We start from the raw sequence: 21,651 nt of genomic DNA, 5'->3' as shown, positions 1-21,651 counted from the left end.
GTTCCTTGATTGAATTGAAAATAGGATTTATTGAATTTTCTAATCCTTTCTCCCCCATTGACAATGCTATTACACGATTTCTTACACTGTCATACACAATTGTCACAAGTGTCCCCATAAAGCACTAGAAAGGTTAACTCTTTATGTGCACTGCAACTCTTAGTTACACATGTCCTGAGTCATGAAATTCAAGGGAAGTTAAAATTATTCCAGATCTAGGAGGCAACTGTTTTACAAATGCAAAACAATTTGGTTAGATAAAATATTTGAAAACAATTAAAACCAAATCAACCTGTACTTTATCTGTGTGCTGAGATTTTAGGTCCAGTGGATCAGAATACAGGGAAAAAACTAATGAGAATCCCTCAATGGATCCTTCACCCACCAAACAAGATTTCTTCAGAAACCGACTTGCTCTTGCAAATGAGCTTGACCAAGGAACAGCTGTGTAAAACATACTTAAAGTTGTATTGTCAAGTGGTAAGATGAGGATAAAAAGCTTGTATATATCTGTGTAGGAATATATATATATATATTGATGTATAAACCCCTGAGGAAAACTAATATAAATACTTACATATGAAACTAAATCAACATACAAGACATTGAAGAGATGAAGATTAGTCTGTGGTTGAGAGCTGGCTCTTTGAACAACACTTGGGACAAGGGAAATGAAGACTTTTCACAGCATTACAAAAACACAATAAATTTGGAGGAAAATAAATGCTTGTAAGAAAACTTCTACCTTGAAGTCATTCCCCCAGTATAATATTGAGCATGTTCATATTTAACATGGATGTGAAGTTTATGCTTCAGAGGTATTTAGCTTATTCATTTCATCTTAGACTAGTATACACCATGCTAGGGGCCAGTTCTGTCATGGCATATATCTTCCAAAAACCCCAAGGCAACTCCTAACATCCCTTAAGGCACAGCATCAGTTAACACAATTGTATTACGTGTTGCAAATATGAGTTGTGGAAATTTTGTGCTTAAACCATGACACAGAAGGTTCACAGCTTAAAGACATGTTGATATGCAAATAGGAAAAGACCTTAAGAGTAGTATTCCTCTTGTTTTATGGTTATGAAAACCAGTGCAGGGAATAGTAATTCCTCTAGAAACCAGGGGTTCAAAAAATCATTTTCCCTCATGTGGGTTGTGGGTTGTGCTGTGGATGGGAAAAAGTCCAGAGTCTATGTTTTATTAAATACTCAGTATTCAAAGATCTACCAGTGATCCTGAGTGTCACTCATACTCATGACCACATGGACTGAGAAGAAAGCATTGATTTAGCCTCATTGTCTTAAAAGAAGTTCTTCAGTCTCTAAAGAAGGTAGCAACAATGTCTATACTTGACTGGCTCACACACAGTGGTTGCTACAAACACCAAGTCAGAATGAAAGCTTAGGGCTAGCATTACCTTATTCTGTTTTCCAGAAGTAAGTTGAAAAGAAAGTTCTTACAGTACAGGCAGAAGAATTATTGCAATGAGGCTTGCCTGGCTATGGGGAAATAAAATGTGCTCTGTTTCCACACAGATATGGCCCAGATGGTCCTTGACATGCCTAGACTTCGGAATCATAATAGAAAACAATTAGGTTTAAACAATCCGTCTCTATTTCTAGGCAGTTCTCTGTAAGTTGGGGCATAGGTTACTACTATTCATTGAGAATCTTCGTACTGCAGCTGACTTCTCCAGAGGGCTGTTCCTCTAGTGATGTACTGTTTGATAAAATAGGGGAAGTTTCACTTGTAAGTCTTACAAGTTTTCTTCTCCTTGTCTGATGACTAATCAGGAACCCATCTATTAGCATCTTGAATAGAAGGGTCTGGAACAGTCACAGGATAACTGCCAGCTTTTTGGAGTTTCTGATATTTAATTTGAAGCCAAGCTTTTCATTTTTCTGAAATTAATGAACTCCTTTGAAATTAGATGTCTATTATCAGGCCACAGATGTTTTTGGGGGTCAGTGCTTGAAAGCATAGTGTGAAATCGACTGGACACGAAAAGTGAAACAGCAGACATAAGCTCGTAAATAAAAGATTAAAAACAAAATTTCTTTCCCCTTCATATTGTTTATTATAGAAATGATCAATTACTGGGAAGGTTTCAAAAATTTTCATTTCACCTCCCAAATTTTCATTTTGATAACATCCTTTGAAAAATCTTAATGCTACATTTGTAGCACAGCCCCACTTAGTTGTATTTTAGGAACGTAACCTATAAACTAATCGTAATGTTGCTGCTCTCTGGGTCTCAATCACCTGATACCTGGATTTTTTCCTGGTAGATTTCCTCCTGCTCCCATCAATCTCACAGAGGTCTCTAACATCTCATTCCGAAATATTGCCTGTGTGAAACTCTTTGACTGTTCTTATTTGTCTACAGTTAAATTCCAAACTCCTTGACTTGACATTCAATCTCTCTCCCTCCAGTACAGCTCCTGTTTTTCCTCTGGCTCCTCTCTCCCTGTTTGCAGTCCGGGTGAACTACTGTACCTCAGCTAAGCTGGCAAGCCATGCACCTTGCTCAGCTTCACTCCTGCTTCATGTCTTTACTCTGGCCTCCTCTGCTAATCTTTAAGACCCAAATCTAAGCCTCATCTTTCTGTGGCCTCTTGTGGTGCAACTTATCTATCTTTTGATGGGTATGTCTTGTCTTCCCAACAAGAATGTAAGATGCTGCAAGGGCAGGAACTATACCAGAGCTTTTGAAATTCTTTCCACCTCTGGAATAGTAGTTGCTCAGTAAATGGCTGATATCAACATTAATGGGGGTGCTCTAAAAGAGACCACAGAAATTAATTTCTACTCATAATTGGTCAAAGAGTTTCAGGGTTGTCACTTTACTTTCCTGTCTTTTTAAAAAGACAAATATCAATCACAAAGGAAATAAAATACAGTTGTCATCAGAAGCAGGTAAAGGCACCACTACCTTTCACAGTATCTGCATTAGAAAACATCTCTCCATTAAAGAAACAGTCTGCTGCTCTTCCAGGCTGTACTGGCTGATTTCATCGTCTTTATAGGTAGCGCTGTAAACTGAGGAAGGAGACATGATCTTTAATGATATTGATTAATGCTATCTAACTGATGTCACACTAGGGATGAGGTCAGGGTGGGGAGGACTTGGGAACTGCTAAAACTTGTTGCCTCCAGTCCTCTGGAGAAGCATGGTTTACAAAGGAGACCACTGACAGCTTCTGGAAGTGTTTGGATTAGCAGAAAGAAGCACTCCACCAAAAATGAAGTGGGTATTTCTGCCCAGGCTGGGAGTGGCTCCTGGTTCCTTCTGCATTCTTGTGAGGTCTGTATAGAACCCCAGGCAAGGACTGTCCTGCTTTTCTGATTCCAGAACTGGAACCTCATAGAACCAGGAGTTTATGGACTAACTTTCTGGGGTTCCATGTAGTGGGTTATTTCATCATAGTTTAAATTTCCTGAAATTACTGTCTCTTGCTTGCTCAAGGAAAACCCTTTGAAAAATGTTTCTATAGCACCTCCTGTCATAATCACTCACCTCCTTCACGTCTGTACGAATATATTATCTTCCCTATGCAGGCACTTAAGATTCCTGGGTAACATTTCAGTTCCACTCTATTGTAATATTTCAGAGTGGGGCCCGTGAGTCTGCATTTTAAATGCACTCAGGTGATTCTTTGGCCCACTGAAATTTGAGAGCCACTACTTCAATTCAATAAATTGAATGAGTCAGTATATAAACCATAAAACTCAGTTTCTAAACACAGATTGACTTTTAGGACAGAATAAAGGATTATACTTACCTTGAGTTACAGAAAACTGATAGTTCATGAAAACCCAAATGAATCTTTTTGAATTATTTAATTTACCATCTGTGTCCTCTACTATCATTTGATTAAAAATATATACATGATCTGTGTTCTTTCTAAGAAACTGGTAAAATTGACTGTATATTCTGAATAATCTATTGCATGCACTTAGAAACATGATAAAATGAATGTCTTACATTAAGTGGTATAGTAAAATTAAGTCTAGTTTTCAGACTAGATTTTCTCTTGAAATATCACCATGGTAAACTTCCTTCCTGAGGCTAAAACAGGGATGCTCTGGGAACACTGGGGATTCTCATATCCTGAGAGCTAATTTGACTTAACGATGTACATTTCCCACTCAGCCTGGGAGCATCTTAATATCTGTGTAGGGGCCAGTGAATCTCGCATGGTAGAGAAGGGTTGAGGGAAAAAAGGGTGAGACAGTTTTTCAAAAAGGAAATAGATTAAAAGAAGGTTGAGAAAACTGATGGGAGAGACACTTCTATATTTTAAGGGAAAAGTGTAAGAATTGATGTGTGACACTAAATTTAGACACAGAAGAACATAAGAATGTGCTGTAAGCAGTGCTGAAAGTACTTTTTTGGGAAATTATCAGACATTTGAAATAGTATTTTTGTACTTAAGCCAAATAACTTGCTTCCCAAAATTTATTGTTGCTTTCAAAGAGCTTAGTGCATAATCTTTAATAAGTTATCAAATGTGTTAAATATCCTTGTAGAGATATTTTTATTCCTTCTTCTTGTTTCATTCCTTTCAGAGATAGTAGCATTCAGTGCTCCTAATCCTTAGCAGGAAGACTGGATGTGTAAGTGTTTCTTCCTCACATATATAAACCTGAAGATCGTGGTGTCTAATGTAAAGGGCTGGTGTTTGTCCCATCTGCGTTTCTAAGTGGTCTGTTTCCACTTAACTCTAGAGCCCATCCCCTCTTCTCATTATCATATTTTCCTTTGCCACTGGGGCAAACCCTTTAGAATACAAACACGCTTTTATTTCTCCCATTTTACAAAAGAAACTTGATTGCTTTAGCTCTGTCTCAGTTCTCGGCTTCCTTTGATGTAAAACCTGAAAGAGGAAACTCTTCCTTTCCTCCCATTCCACAGCACTCCCCTGACTGCTTCTGTCAAGGGTGCTGGTGATTTTCACCCTTGCTAAACGAATTCTGTCATTTTAGTCCCCATGTCAAATAGCACTGGACATGCTGATCACTTCCTTCTTCAGAAATTCCTTCCGTACTCGGCCTCAAGGACACAGCGGGCTCCCCATTCTCACTTCTGTTCCTTCCCGGTCTGTGTGGTGGTTCCTCCTCTCTCCTCTTTCATGTCACGATGCCCGAGGGCTCTGCTTAAATTTCTTCTTTTTCCAGTCTGTGCTCTCTTCTTTGGTGATCTTATCTGGTTTGTTGCTTTTACTATATAATGTTTATGAGAGTGACTCCCAATTTTATATCTTCAACCGTGAACTTTCTCTGACTCCAGACTCACATTTCCACCTGTCTCCTGGGCACTTCTCAGATGTCTTCTGTATTTACTGAAGCCCAAGCCTGTTTGAGCTGAATCTTCCCCACTTCAGTTATTGATAACTTTGTCCTTCCAATTGCTCAGGCCCCAAATCTGGAAGTCTTCCTTGACAATTCTGTTTCTTAAACCCAACATCAAATCTATCAGCAACTTAGCTGTCGTCAGCAATATATTAGGGCTCCGATCTCTCCTCACTACCTCCTCTGCCATCACCCTGGCCAATCTGCTGTCTACTGGGCTAGCTGCCCCATTCCCACTCATAACCTCGAATTATTCTCAACACTGCACCCAGAATGACAGCCAGGGTGTTGTTAATATGTAAATCTGATCACATCGAACCCTCTAAGGGCTCTATTTCTCTCAAACAGAAATGAAAGTCATTACAAAGGGTCTGGACCCCTTAAACCTCTGACAGCATCTCCTGTTCATCTTCTTCATCTCATATTCATCTTCTCCAGACACAAGTAGCCTTGCTATTCCTCAGATATATTAAGCATGCCTCTGTCTCCACACTTTTGAATTGGCTGTTCCTTGTGATTTGGCATTATTCTTTTCCTAGATACTTGCATGTCTCATTTCTGCACCTCCTTCAAGGCTTTACTGTGTCCCCTCCTGCACGAGGCTGACTCTCCCCACACTGGTCAAGTTTCACTTACCCTGCCTCTGCTTGTCATCTTGTCTGGCCTTTGTTCATAGCAGTTACAACATTCTTAACAATATATCTGTTCTTATGTTCTGTTCTTCTTGTCTATGTTTCCTCACTAGATTATTAGTCCCACGATGATATGGATTTTTGTCTGTTTTGTTCATTGCTATATTCCTAGCATCAAAACTGTACCAGATACAATAAATATTTGTTTAATGCTGAATAGTCAGATGGGCCCTTATCAAATGTTTATAACTAAGGTCACTCAAAACCAATTTAAGTGACAGTGAACATCAAAGAAGCTGTATGGTATGTAATCAAATTATGGGAACTTCAGGATGAAATCAAACTCTTAACAGATATCTAAAAACAGGCAAACTCTGAAGATACATCCCTCATAACTTTAGTTACTATTAAACACTCTGTGAAAGGCATTGGGTTTAAGACATCTTACCTTTAAAGTTCACAGTAGTCCCAGGTAGATCTATTAACCTTATGTACTGAGAAACAGAGACTCAGATTATTTATATATCTTCTCCAAAGTCACACATCTAATGGGTCATGGAAGCAGAATATGAACACAGAAATCTGACTCCAAAGCACGTGCCTGTTGTACTCCACCAACAATGATTTTTCCTTTTCTAAATGAATCATGATGGTAGAGAAACTAGCTTCTAAAAATGGGCTGTAGCTTTCTTTCTTGTCTCCAATGACAGTCAAAAGTCCTAAAATAGTAGAATGGCTATAAGGCAAAGTCCTCCTTGCCATCTGCATCTATCTGCAAAAATGGTCTCTGCTGAACCCTAGAGGCTCAAGTGCCCCGATTCTGTGATGAGCTAGTGACGAAGTAAAAAGGCAAAATACCTGGTTAAAATTCAAAAGAAGTGGTGTTTCAAAAGCAAATCTGAAATCAGGTCTGACTAATCAATATTAATGTTATCTTCCTATAGCTATTAAATTGATTATGCAGAATATACCCAATAATACATATTTGGATTTCACAGTGGACTACAAATGGAATTTGTACAAATTAATGATTTTGGGTCTTTAAACGAGGGGTTAAAAACAAACAAAAAAGCCCCAGTGAATTTTGACTGTGTGGGAAAGCAGTCCTCCAAATACCAGGAATCAGTTGCTTCAATTTTTAAATAAGGGCATTAGATCTCTCAGGATCATGAGTTTTCACATTCTGTAGTTCACCGTGAATGACCTCACATTTGCATAATTCTTTCCAGTGTGCAGCTGTAAGCTGTATCTTTTCCTGTCAAGCCTACAAAGAATTGCTGAATGTCAGTCTGCCATGTTCCAGCAGGTCTCAGCAAAACCTGCCTTTCGAGGAACTGTGGTATCTTAAAACTTCTTTTAGGGAGTAACTTATCCAAGTAACACCCAAGGTCACTAAAGCACTAACTTTCCTCCTGGTGTCCTCCCACTCACTCTATTCAGAGTGTGCAACAGGAGGAAGTATTCCACTTCTTTTATAATACTGTGATACAGAAAAAAGCACCTCCAAGCAAAAGCATGATTAAGAGCAAACCATTTCCACAGAGTGTGAGCTAAAACGAGAGTCACTGATGACATTAAAATGTTCCTCTCTAAAATAGACACATGCAAAAATAATACACGTGTGGGCTATGTAAGGCATTTTTCTTTATTATTTTTCGGTTTATCTTAGTAATGCCAGAAAAATAACAGCCATTATTTTCACTTTAAATGCAAACCAAATACTGCTGCACACAGAGTACAAAGGTCACCTATGAACATGGTTAGGTACAAAGGCCGTAATCAGATGTGTAGACTGCACTTTGTTTTTACATCAAAGTAAGACTGACAGAGCAATTTTTTGGACAATTATTTTAGCAAATAACCGTGCTACTAAACAAAGGCAAATACACACATATATACACAAACATGTTTCAACTAAAGTTATTCGTGTCACTTTGACAAACGAAGGCTTCTTCTCTGGTGGGTTTCACCAGATATTTGCACCCCAGAGTCCCCTGCCCTGATCCCGCCCCCAAATGCTGACTTGATCTGAAGAAAAAAACTAGAGATGTTCTTAATTAAAGGCACATTTGGCAGCTACTGAAAAGTGGCATGCATCTGGCACAGGTGCGCTCTCCCTAAAGCCACACATGTGACTTCCATCTGCTATGCATCTTGTTTCTTTGAGTGGTAGTCCAATGTGATCCACCTTTAGCTAACTTGCTCTGTAATTCTGCAGCAATTGGCTACTTAATGCACTATTTTCATTAAAGGCAAAAGGGAAATTTGCTCACAGTTGACAGAAAATGCACTTTATGGTGTCAAAAATGGAAAATAAGGCATGAAACTTACAAAACAAGTTACAAGTGCTTTTGTTGTTCAGGTTTATCATATAGACTTCATGCTTTTCTTTAACTAGAGCTCAAAAGATTTCATTGGCTCATGTATAAAGGATTATGAAATGATTTTAAAAGTAATGAGATGCTTCAAAAGAAAAATATTGAATAAATAAACTAAGTCACCACTTTCCCTTATAAATAATTTTACTGCATAATTCTTTCAGCCAAACTGGTATTAACCCTGTGATGCTTATTTTACTGGTAAAGATTAATGTGCAACTCCATAGGACCTACACTTACTTGTACAACAGTCATACAATATAGGTTAAAAGATAAGTGAACCTACCTATAGCAGCAGAAAACCAAGAAATAAATGGTTTATTTTTTCTTTCTGAATCTGGAGGGAAAAAAATAGGTTTTCCTCAATATGTATAACACTAAGAAATTGGAATTATCCCCCCTATTTGCATTATCTATTTTGCTGAGCCACTTAAAACTCTCAATTTAAGCTGTCATTAAAAGACAAATGATGAGGTACATGATTAAAGTGAGCTAAATTTGAGAATTAAGACAAGATAGTGATCATAGATAGCAACTAATTTTTGGTTTAATTTTTAATGTAGGGAAAAACACATTAAGGAATTTGGAACCACAATGTAGCCTCCAGCTGAAAAAGTACGGTTCACTACACTGTTCTGTTAACTGTAGTATAATTAGGGTGGCATGCTGTTTGCTAAATTTAGATTTATTAAAACATTCTTGAGTTGTTAGAGCGTAGTAACCTACTGAACACATAATCTGATATCCAACAGCCTTTAATTAAGCAAACTTTTGACATTTATACATTTCCTGATAATTTGTAGTTTTAAAATACATTTGGAGATGCAGAAAGAATAAATAACCTTTCAATAAATTTAGAAACATATACTTTATTTGTTCCTAAAAGTACTTAGATGTGAAAAGCCTCCCTTTCTATTATATTGGTTATTGGCCCAAGTAGGTAAATTCAGCCTTGAAATATTTTCATTTTGTTGATCCAAAGATAATGAAACAACTAAGAGCATTTCCATTTCTAAAAGAAATGTTCCATGTTTTGGAATGTGGTTTAGGAAAGTCATGTTGCACTGACTGTCTTGTAATGTCCTGAATTCAAAAGCAGAATTTTGTGGTGATGCATTTATCTTCTCAGCCACTTCTTGTCCCTGGATTAAGTAGATTTCAGTTACTACAAAGAGTAAATCTGCCAGTGAGTTAATGCTTCACATGTGAAGAAGGCAAGGATACAGTTTTCTCACCACTGTTTAAGGGCATCCAATTGAAATTTTTCTAATCAGTTACCACTGCAGAAAATCTTTTGACCCCACTTTTACATTTCAGAGTTCAAGTATCTTCTGTCCACAATGCATATACAGCTGATGCACAGTGAAGCGGTCGCCTAGAACCTCCAGGGTAAAAGAATACTTCCCTTTGGAAGAAGTATGATTAGAACTTCAAATCTAAGTTTTTCTTCTTTATGCAATCAGGCAGGTTGAAAAGAGGTCATCACCTTATTAGAAGGCTAACACACTGGCCAGAGGGATACTGAATGGGCTCCAATGTGACTTTTCTCAGGTTCTCATTTGGAGTTAGGGTTGGGGTAATTAAAGAGAAGTGTGCATAAGACACATAAAGGGAAATCCTAGGGATGATGAGGCTGGTCTAATAAAAAGTCATGGAAATTCTGGAATGTGTATTATGATTAATTGTAGCAGCACTAGTAAGTAGGCTTAGATAAATACTTGTTGAATGAATGGTCTTATGGACGCTTTATTAGAGTGGATTTGAAATAAATTTTGAGGGAGACTTTTGAAAGGAGACATTTCATAAAAGTGGCTACTCTGATAGGAATGGTACAAATATTAAAAACAAAAGATTCAACTCTAACAAATAAATAAGAAAGGATATGACAGGATGGATTGCTTAATGATGATGCAACCAACATTCTGGTCTTAAAGGACTATATATTGTACTACTGTGATGTACATTTAATGCTCTAATAAATACCACAGAAAATTATTAAAGTACTAGGTTTCCACCATGATGCAGCACTTCTAAAAATGCCTCTAATGGCATGGTTAACAGAACTGCTGAAATGTTACTTCATTATTCAGAGGACACATGCAGATACAGATGGACTGATGACTCTCTAAGGACGGAGTACTGCACACTTCACAGATATTATAGTGGAGATTAATAACATTTTTTCTCTTCAACAAGTTGCATGCATTTCAGTCACAGTATTTGTTAGACTCAGAAGGTCAGTACATAGGTTTAATGAATAATCCATATTATGATATTAATGATGTAGGTAGATGTTCTATTACGAATAGTTCTGATAGAGCAAAGACCTCAGGCAAGGTAGAATGTTTAATATAAACTTTAACAAACTGTAATACATGTTACCTAGGAAATTAAAAACCTTACAAAGCTCTGCTTAAAAGATACCCATCCTATTCTAACCAAATATTTTCCTACATGCCAAACTGCAACTTTAGATCATTCTTTTAAGAGGAATACATACATCCAGAACTAGAAACCAAGGCGTACCACAATACGAGCTTTTATGCTTAGTGTTGTGTGTGTGTGTGTGTGTATGTATGTGTGTGTTTCAACTGAAAGAAATAAGAATCAACCATTTTCTCCATATAATAATTTAATATATGCCAGCCAAACAAAGTCTTTGTATCTTTATTCAATTAAATTAAAACAGACCTGCCAGGTATATTATATAACATTCACTATATACACATGATTTAGGCAATGCAAGGTAATTCTAGATATGCTGATCACTCAACTATTAGTCAAACATGACTGGTGTCAGCGACGCCCAACAAGTGCTCCTTTCCCACCAGGTAACTGCATCTCCACAGTATGGTTAGAGGGACATCTACAAGCCATGACATGGATTACCAGTAAACTTCTGTGGGAAAAGGGGGGAAATGACAGTCTAGCATAAAGATTAACAGTCTCCTAAATGTAAATCATATGCTTGACAGTTACATTTTTAGAAGAGTTCTTCTGTCATTGTTACAAAACTTCTCGTTTGAAGGCAACACCACCACATTCTGTTTGTGTAGGGAGGGTGGGTAGGGCGATGCTCTTAAAATTGGCATAATTATTCTTAAAAAAAAAAAAAAAGTACCTCTTTGGTGAAGCCTCGGTACCCACTCACTTCACTGTGATAATCTGTAAACAGGACCGTAGGATGGTGCTGGGTTTGATTCCAACAAGGGCAGGTACCACGGCCTTTCCTCACAGTCCTCTGAATGAGTTTTAAGAAAATATTCTAAAGTAGGACGAGTAAAAGCAAAGGAAAACAAAGGAGGATTTGAAGATCCCTGTTTAAGATTTCTTTTTAAAAAGTGCATAAGATTTTGAATTACAAAAACTGTCACCATGTGGGCCTGCTGGACACGAGACTGTTTTCCATCCCTTTAATGATAGAGATCACTTCACAAAAAGGACTCCTGCCTACTGGCTGGCAAAAGGTTCCTTTACTTGATTTTCAGGTGAAATCAGTTGTCCACTTCCTCTAGATCAGTCTTTCCATATTCACTTTATAATGATGTCCGTGTTAAAATTCATTGTCTTATGACTGCATCTTGAAGTAGAGTCGTTAGTGTTTGGAGTTCTCATTTTAACTCCTCAGTGCTGGCACGTTCAGTGCATCCATCGCCAGCAATGGATCTGGGGCTAGGAAAACGTACATCCTGGTCCAGAGGAACTCAGGAAGAATGGGCATTCTCCAACAGTGGTGGTCCATCTCTGTGCATGGACGGGTGGGTGTGCTCCCTTTTGTAAGTTTTTGGAGGGAGTTTAGGGATATGCTGAGAAGTGCTTTGTCGTGGAGGAACAGGCGGCCCAGCAATGGAATGGAGGTCCACTTCTTGTGTCAATGGTGGTGACGGCAGATGCCTTCTTGTTCCATGAGGAGAAGGTGTTTGAGGAGGAGGTGGTGTAAAGGGGGAGGGGCTGTTTGGGAAGAAGGCATTACTATGGTCACTTTTTTTGCCCAAAGGGGGAGGTTGGAGATGTAGTGGTGAGCTTGAGAAAACATCAGGTGTCCTCACGGGTTCTCGTGGAGGTAATAAGGGAGGGCTTTCAGGAGGGTCTGATATAGAGGTCCGGTCTGATATTGAATACCGTGGTGAATAGGCTTTTGATGTGGGTTGCCGAGGAGGAATTGCTGGGGGGCTGTCCAAATGCTTAGACATCATCTAACATAAATGGAAAAAAAAAACATTTATTAACAACATATGTAGCACCATGAATACACTAAGAATTAAGCTGGGTTTTCAAATATGTTATTGGAAGAACTCTAGGTGTGGATCAGGGAGTTTTGCCATATGCTTTAAACTGGAGGTTATTGGCAGTTCATTCATTAAAAAAAGTATTTTTCCTTCAATGTTAAGTTTTTATTTTTCTCAAAATTTTGTTGTTTGCTGCTGCTTACCTATCATTCAATCTAATATAAGATCATTTCAACTTAGCATGTTACCTATCAATTTTACAATATTAAATTTACTATAATAGCATTTCATGGTACTCTGCAAAGAGTTTTGCCTTGCCCAGGTGCTCTGCTCTCTGGACACTTTGAGACCACTGAATCATGTTAACAGTTGGCAAAGAAAGAAATTTAAACAGGTAGGAAAAAAAAATAGCTATTATGAGCTGTTAAGGTCTCTTCTGACCTGGAATTTTCATGAAAATCCCACTTAAAAGCCTGTCAGATTCACCTGTTACAGGCTTAGATATGTAACATTTAGCACTGAGATATGGTTTCATTTAAAACATGCCTTCATATAAAGCTTCAGATCTCTTTTATTATGTCTATCTTTTTAAAGAACTGCTTGAGACTACATTACTCTTAAATTATAGGTTAAACTTGTGTTTTTTTGGTTTTTTTTTTGACAGTACCCATATTTAGATTTACAAGTATTTTGAAAATCTACCAGAAAACTGTTTTCAGAAGAAAGGAAATAAAACATTACTGCATGGTAAACCCATACTTAATTTTGGTTTACACTCTACTAAGCCCCAATACCCTGAGTATTAACCTCATTCAGTTAGAACTCAATGAGAGATGAGCACTTGATTATAATGGAACTGTAATGATTCCAGTCTCCAGATAACCAGATATTCTACTTTACCTTAGATGGCGAAGATTCCGCTGGGGCAGACTCTGGCCGTCTTCGTGGAGGAACAGGAGGGGGGACAGGCACTTCATCAGTGCTCTTGGTTAAACTTATAGATGATACTGAAGCAGATCCTGTAGATGATACAATTTTGAAAAGTTCACAGGAATTTTATTTCATCAATCCTGCTTATATTTATTAAAATAAATGTACAGAAGTATAAAAAGCAGTTCAATAAAGCAACACCCAACAGTACTTCCTTTATTAAAGCAAACTGCTATAAAAGCATGCAGGAATTTCTTAGCAGAGTTTTCAGAAAAAAAGCTGCCTAAGTTATTCTGTTGTTATACTTCTTGAACAAAATAACATTTCTATTGTTAATCTATTACTGGAATTTTCTGGGAGAGAGCAAACTATTAAAAACTTTTGGAATGGTAACTTTTGTTAACCTTTTATGATGGGCTCATTTCCCGCCCCCCCGACTACATTAGTCCAGAATTTCCTTGCCTCCACTGGATAGTCTTTGGGAATACTTTCTGGTCTTAACCACTCTCTCCAATGTCTCTCCCTGCCATGCTTTAAAAGGACGGCAGGGAGAGACTCTATTGTCCCGGGGAGGGATCTCTTCAGTTTGCTTAGGTATCAGCTCTTCTTGGTGGGGAAGCAGAGTCAGGTTCATCACACTCTAATCCAGAATTTTTCATTGTGATGAACACATTTAAAATGACTGAGGCTGTGCGGATAATAAAAACAGAAATTACACTAGAATCTAGTGAACCTGACTTAGGAGTAAATTGATGAACTGGCACTAAAAAGGTAAGCAAAAGCCTCTGATTGTAACCTGTCTTACAAACATTTATGATAAGGGCTTAATATAGGCATATAAATAACTACACTTTGAAAAACATTAGTGTAAGTTAACCTGTACATCAGCACAATGAAAAAGACGTGAAAAAACACTTAGATGATCATTCAAAACTGTATTTGGCAGGTTTTCTTTCCTTTAAACACTGACAGTTTTAATTTTGTTAATTAAATGTTATAACAAGATAGAACTTAGAGTACTTTGTGTATTTATATTATTTAAATGAGCAACATTCTGATCACCTACCTTTCTTCTTATGAGACTATGTTAGCTTATAAAACTATTTTCCATGGTATACATTCTGAAATCATTTGTATGAAGGGCAGCAAAAAACAATCTATTGGCTTAAAATTTAAGGGATAGTTGGTGAATTGTTAGTTTACTTTAAAAACAAATACCTACATTGGAACTTTATTTTGCTTATTAGTGATGAATATTTAGGTTATATAACACAGATAGTCACAGTGATAAGATAGCTGTTCTAAAGTCAAATAACAGTCGTTTGCCTACAGCCTGTGCTTTCCCCTGCCTGAGGGTATTTTGTGACTTAGACACTGCATGTAACTGCCAGCATTCTCATATGCGCATGCATGCTCTTGCCTTTTTTTTAAAGTTGGGCATTAGAACTCCAGAGTTGGAAAGAGAAATGGTTAAATGTGGAAGCCACCCATATAATAATGTTCTTTCAAAAGAGAAGAAAGGTTTTACAAAAAGCATGAGAATTATATAAGTTTAAGCAAATCATTTATGATCAAAAGATAGTACAAGTGAAGGCCTCACTTCTAAGATGCTGCAAAGCAAGGCACCAATGCTGCCAGACCCAAGACGAGTTTTAGCAGGAAAGGTTACATTTGGTTTAATTTTTAAAGCCAAAGCAAAAATTATGAGTCTTAAACCAAATATACTAACTTGGGCCATGGGGCAGTGTAACTTGGATAAAGACGGTATCGCTGCCTGTGAAAGGAAACAAGAAAAAGTAGATTTTTTTCTTTCATAAATATATTCAACTCATCTGTAAAAATTTATTTTATAATAGAAATGTTATTTCTGTCATTCTAGTTTTAAAGAATGATAGAACAGCTTAGCAAAAGCTCATTACTACTTACTTTTGAGAAAAAGAATTAAATTGCATTAACATCATTGGGAATTTTGAAGATTCGTTTTAGATTCACTACTTGATGTCATAATAATTAAATGAAAAAGCATTCATGAGAAAACTATAATCTCCTTCTGTTTTAGTGGAAGACTTCCAAAAAATGTATAAACCCAATTTGAGCAAAGAATTCAGTTGGACATACAGAAATATGTCATTCAATAAGGATTATTTTGAAAACCCAAACTTGTGAAAATAAGTAGTAAATAATGAATTTATGTTATAAAAATTGAGAAATAAAAGGGAATTTCTTACCATTATTGTCAGTAGTAGTATATATATACCTTAGAAATGTTCTTGGGGCATGTGTTCATCACAAAATAACTATAGCTTGGATATTACAAACAAGCTGAAAGTGATATAGCTTTTTTCCTTCTATATTTTTAAACACTTAAAATATCATTAAACATTTTTGGTGCTTAGATACATTATTTATGCAGGAAACGGATAATTTTTGAATATCTAATTTCAACAACACTCATTCTTTTAAGAAAAAAATTGAAAATCATAAAATGCAAAGCCCTGAGAGCATTAAAGCAGAAAAACTGAGACAAAAGCTAGAGGATCTATACTGGTTCTAAATCAATACAGTCATTTAGGTTACACTGCCTCATATCACCAACATACCAAACAGATCATATCTAAGAGGCTAAAGCAATAACTCTAGCATGAGACTGAGCTGATTAATTCAGGTTTCTCTCTCTCATTTTTGCACAACAAACAATCACTCAACAATTAGGGCTGTTGCTTTTTCTAGCTTCTTTGGTCAGAACAAGCATAATTTTACGTCCTAGGTTTAGTTGGCAGAACCATTTATTTGACTGCTTATACAGTGTTTTTGTTTCCCAGACAGCCCTGATTTCAAATAACATATGGTACTACCTCCTTTCCATATGTACTGATATTTATTTGGGGGCTACGGTTACTGAGGGTAGGAATCCAGCTAATCCTAATAAGTTAGCTCTCAAAAGATTAAAATTCATTTTTATACTTTTGACATTAAGTAATGCTGCTGCTGTGTCAAAGATTCTTTCACTACAAATGAGATTCTCTTCACTAACATAACAGGGGTTTAAAGGGAGTATCTGCTCCAGTGCTTACTACTTATGTATTTTTCACTTTTTTGGAAAGGAAATAAGTATGCTTTCTGGAGATAAGCGTCCAGAACATGGTCGTATACTTAGTAAAATATAGGAGTAAAATCAAAACATAAGCTAATGACAGCTACCAAATGCAGGCTTTTAGAAAGAATGATTACACTTACACATACATACTTGTGCACACAGTTGTAGGCTGGGCTTTGGTCTAATGTATATACAGCAAAGGCTTAGATTTATGTGTAAACTTGGGGCACTTTTCTGATTTGTCACTTCAAACTAATTGCTTAGTCTTACTGCCTGGAAAATGCTATTAAAAAATTCTTTGAGAATTATACATTATAAATCTCAAGAAATATATACTAGGAATTCTTGTCAGCTAGGTACTGAACAAATTTATTGACAGTGACTTAGGGCTGAAATCCAGTTAATCAAAAAGTAGCATAAATTGGTAAAGTACAACAGATCAGTGGTTTCTCCATTGTGCCTGCACGTTAGGCCCTGCTGGAAGGTTTTTAAAAATACTGATGCCCATATGCCAATGCTGGTCTAATACAAGCATGGACTGAGCATATAGGTATTTTATTTTTTTTAAAGCTCTTCAGGGGATTATAACTTTCAGTCAGCGTTGAAACCACTGTTGGAAGATAACCTCCAATTTATAACTGAGTCATTCTGAGAATAAAAATAAGCATTTTCCTATAGAAAAAAATTATATAGATCATGGATAATTTCTTAAATTCACAAAAGCCTGTTAAATGCAAATGTATGAGATCAGAAACTAATCACCTACAACAATCTGCTACAAAGAAAAGCTTTGCATTCCAGCTTGAAATATATCTTTTCTTGTTAAAACCTTCCCTACTAAGGGATGGGATAAAGCTCATCTGTAGCACACAGACCAGGCCAGACCCATGGCTCCCTTTTATCACCAGGCAGCCTTCAATAGGAAGGTACCAAAAGCACTTCATCCTCCTCCCTCCATGCTAGAGCCACAGAGAGAAAGCTGGTGGCCTTTCCCCTCTTCCCAGCCACTGTCATCATCACCTGAGAGGCAGGCCTGCTGAGCGCAAGGCGTGGAGCCGGGCTCCGAATGTGAGGCTGTGTGTAGCAGCACTGGAGGGGCCAGTTTCCTTCCCTCTCTGTCTTCACCACAAAGTTTTCTCTGACCATTCCTGCCCGTTCTGTGGTCATCTTCGTGTGAACTTCTACTGCGTTTATATCTTCACTCATTTAGCATTTTGTCAATAAACTAAAACTTATACATCTTCTCTGCAATCTTACTGAGAGATGAAAAAAATCATAGTACAAACAGAATCAAAGCATTTAACCCTTGTTAAGCATTTAACTATGAGTTTCTTTTATTATGATTATTTTTTTAAATCTCTCAGTAAGATTGCAAGCCTTACCAGAGAAGATGTGTCCAAGCTTACTTAGCAAGAAATGAGATTTTTAACAGATATTGGCTGAAGAAATTAATCTTTGTTTTTAAAGTAAATTATTTTGGGGAAAAAAACTAAAAAAAAAAAGCAAAACAACTATTATAACAGATCAAAAAATTCTAGTCAAATTCTACCTTTTGAAAAACCTAAGCAATGTCTTTGCTTTGCAATGCCTTTGCTTTGCAGTGCCTTTCTGCCTCTTCGTACTGAGTAGATGACTTAAAAATGTAGGTACAGCAGCTCTTTCCTGCCAGGCCCTGAGGACAGCAAGGAAGTAGGTATTCGCTCTAGTGGCAACACAATGAGTACCAAGTTGGATGTGCTGGTGACCACTGGGCCCTCCCCCCCATTAATACCAGCAGATCTGTTAAGCAGAGTGGGGTCAAAGCAGATGAGGACCTTTAATATCTATAGATGAGCTTTAAGGAGGGGATTAACTGAGCTTACAGATGGTTTTGTATTATACTGACTTTCTTAACTTCAAAATCTGTTATTTTCAATTTTTACTAAGAACAAAAGGAATAGTAACAGGGGTTTCCTTTTATCACAAAGAAAGAGAAAGTGAAAAAATCCTCAGGGATAAGATTACAAAGCCTAATTCTTGCAACTGTGGTTTCTTTGTTTGTCCAGCTATTTTAAAATAAAGTTAATATTACTCCACTGCCACATATGAGAAAACAATAATCCAGAACACTGGATTCCAAAATGACTCTTTTTTCCCTGTTTGACTAATCATTTAAAGATTCAGCACTAGTAGGGAATGAAATATGTTTATCTCCTGTTTCTCCACATCTTTCATTTTTAGCTACTTCAATAAGAAAAACAGAATTTGCAGTTGATGGCTTTCATGCAATTTCAATAATTCATGCATGTGGGAATCTTTATAACACAGATCATAGCCATCTGCTTGAGGAAAAAACCTCTTCAAACAGTTAAATGGGTCATAATAATAATTTTAAGTCAGGTATACTGTAAAATGTGCTGGTTTTATATTATCACTTAATTTAGGAAGTTCGTGAGTTGGGGAAATGGTAATATTTTACCTGGTTTTACTTGAACTTATAAAAAATATCTGATAGCCTACTAGTAACATAACATGATTTTGTAATCTTCAGTAGCCAAATAAACCCAAGATGTAGTAATTCTTAAAACAAACACCGTTTATGTGGTAGAAAAGACAAGACAAACTAATGGGTAACTACAAATATATATTCAACACAGGAATAAATAAGTAGTATTCTGGACCAAATCTCAAAATAATAGAACTCCATAGAGTAATTTTTTTTAAAACAGATTTTCTGAATTGGAAAAAATCTTAAAAATCTAGTTTAATCCACAGAAGGCACCCAGAAACTGTTTTATCTAAAATCAGAAGGCTCGCTAGCAGACTGAAATGACAAACTAGGAGTTAGGAATCCTATGTTAGTGCTTAACTACCTCCCCAACAATGTCAGGCTGCCTCTCAGTATTGGGTTCTATTACGTCTAATATTAGGGGAGAACTTGAACTATACAATGAGCTAAGACAGCCAGTGGAAAGAGCATGTGGAAGGGGTTGTGAAAGGGTTAAAAGAAACTGCATTCAAATTCTGATTTAATAATGAATAAATGAAAAAAGGTTCTGAGATCTTAGTAGAGCTTTAAGGCTCAATATGAAATTGATTAAAAAAAACTAATGGTAACAGTGAAGGCAGCCTCTCAAAGGGTTGGGCTGGGCTGCACAGTGTGGTCCCCATTAGCCACATGTGGTTATTAAGTGCTCGCATGTGGCTAGTCCAAATTGAGACCTGCAGTAAGTATACAATACATACTGCATTTAGAAGATTTAGGACAAAAACTGAGATTGTAAAATATCTCAGTAAATTTTAATACTGATTTCAAGTTTAAATGACAACATTTTGGCTGGGAAGATCCAGAGGAATCGGGTGGAGAGGGAGGTGGGATGGGAGACCGGGATGGGGAATTCGTGTAACTCTATGGCTGATTCACATCAATGTATGACAAAACCCACTGAAAAATAAAAAAATAAAAAATAAAAAAAAAAAAGAAAGAAAAGTACAAATTAAAACCACAATGAGATATCAAAAAAAAAAAAAAATGACAACATTTTGTATATACTGGGTTAAATAAAATATATTATCAAAATTAATTTCACTTAATTTTTGCATTTTAAAAATGTAGAAAGAACATTTAAAAGTCACATATGGGGCTCATATTATAAATATTTCTATTGGACAGCACTGATTTATAAATAGAAAAGGATGAGCAACAGTGTGCAATCTGTGAGAGTTGTATGGCTGGGCTTGAAAGCACAGGAGTTTATTAGTAGGCACTATATAGGATGCTGTTGACTGAACAAGGGTTAAGTAGAAGTGTGAATTTGATACATTGTAAAATTAGAAACTACAAGATTTTGTGAGAAAGAAATCATGTACTGAGCAGTTTCAAATATAATTTTGGAGGAAACATTTAAGGCATCAGATTGATTAGTCCATGCAATTTTAGCAGTTATCTTCGTTTCCTCTGGAAGTCGGAGAGGCATTTTAAATTCGCCAATTGAAAACAAATGCTCAAATGAAATTTCAATTACAAATTTAATCACCAGGCCTATCAGTAAAGTGTACTACATTTAAAGAGGGCTGTTCTAATTTATTTTCTACTTTTATAATAATATATTTTGAAATGGTACATGGTTTATATCTACAAATTTACAAAAAAATATATATATAAATATATATATATACACACACACAGATTCTTTTTTACCTCTAGTACATACAACACTAACAGTTACTTAAAGCACTTAAAACTTGAACACCTACTTGAGTGAAAAGGGCTTGAATGATCAGAATCAAATACGCTGCAAACATCTGTGGTACTAGAAGCACCAGAGGCAGGAGGAGGTGTTAACGGTGTTCTTGGAGAATTTGGTGCAGATGCTGTACTTTCTGTTTCACTTTCAGGGATCCTACTATAACTAATTTTCCTTGGCTCTTGCTGCAGAGGTGTGGGATGTCTCATAGTACCTGGTCTCGGATTTGATGGACGAACACCAGGAGATTTTAGGGGATAGTTGTATTTTTTTGGCTGTAGACATATCAAAAGAAACACAATACTTACAACACCGTTAATGGAAAAGAAGGTTCTTCTATAAATGTTTGGTAAAATTCGATTAATATCCAGGAAAACCATAAACCACTAATACCGACTCAAATCAAAGTATCCAAGTTAAGTGTTAACACCCCATTTCCATAAAGCCTTGGCTATCTAAATTAGTAGGGAATGAATTTCTTTAAATAACTGAATTTTAATCCTATAAATACCAGAGTATTTGTTATTTCAATATTTCTGATGGAAATCTTTCTAAGATACAGTGAACATTTCTCTGGCTTTTAAAATGGACTGTGTGAAACTAATTTAATCTTGGGAGGAAAGCCAGGACTGTTGTTTTGAACTATGATACCTTACTATGCTGTAATACAGTGATGCCATCAGGATTATTTACAAATGCATTTTGTAAATGCTATTTACAAATGCATTAAATTGCTTGCATTTCTCACCTGTTTATGCTAGTTTTATGGCTTTTCTTTTTCTTACAGAGTGATTGTTTCTC

General features: G+C 36.5%; 2 protein-coding genes across 6 annotated transcripts in view; one reads left to right on the top strand and one right to left on the bottom strand.

Moving 5' to 3' along the window:
• The window catches only part of ARHGEF33 (Rho guanine nucleotide exchange factor 33), a 49,988-nt gene extending 49,326 nt beyond the window's left edge, over nucleotides 1-662 (top strand). The window contains exon 16 of the mRNA XM_065928835.1: nucleotides 323-662. Within this exon, the coding sequence (XP_065784907.1) occupies nucleotides 323-452 (130 nt within the window). The 3' untranslated portion in view covers nucleotides 453-662. The remainder of the gene's footprint in view (nucleotides 1-322) is intronic.
• Nucleotides 663-9,107: 8,445 nt separating this feature from the next.
• SOS1 (SOS Ras/Rac guanine nucleotide exchange factor 1) overlaps nucleotides 9,108-21,651 on the bottom strand; it is a 125,189-nt gene continuing 112,645 nt past the window's right edge. For 4 of the 5 annotated variants that reach the window (XM_065929397.1, XM_065929402.1, XM_065929399.1 and 1 more), the window contains 4 exons: nucleotides 20,861-21,125; nucleotides 15,257-15,301; nucleotides 13,498-13,616; nucleotides 9,108-12,564 (listed from right to left, as the gene is read on the bottom strand). In XM_065929397.1, the coding sequence (XP_065785469.1) occupies nucleotides 12,073-12,564; nucleotides 13,498-13,616; nucleotides 15,257-15,301; nucleotides 20,861-21,125 (921 nt within the window). In that variant the 3' untranslated portion in view covers nucleotides 9,108-12,072. The remainder of the gene's footprint in view (nucleotides 12,565-13,497; nucleotides 13,617-15,256; nucleotides 15,302-20,860; nucleotides 21,126-21,651) is intronic. The other variant, XM_065929398.1, reaches the window with a different exon arrangement.

The sequence above is a fragment of the Muntiacus reevesi genome, chromosome 3 (genome assembly GCF_963930625.1).
Source record: "Muntiacus reevesi chromosome 3, mMunRee1.1, whole genome shotgun sequence".
Lineage (NCBI taxonomy): Eukaryota > Metazoa > Chordata > Mammalia > Artiodactyla > Cervidae > Muntiacus > Muntiacus reevesi.
This window is presented reverse-complemented; position numbering and strand designations above follow the sequence as displayed.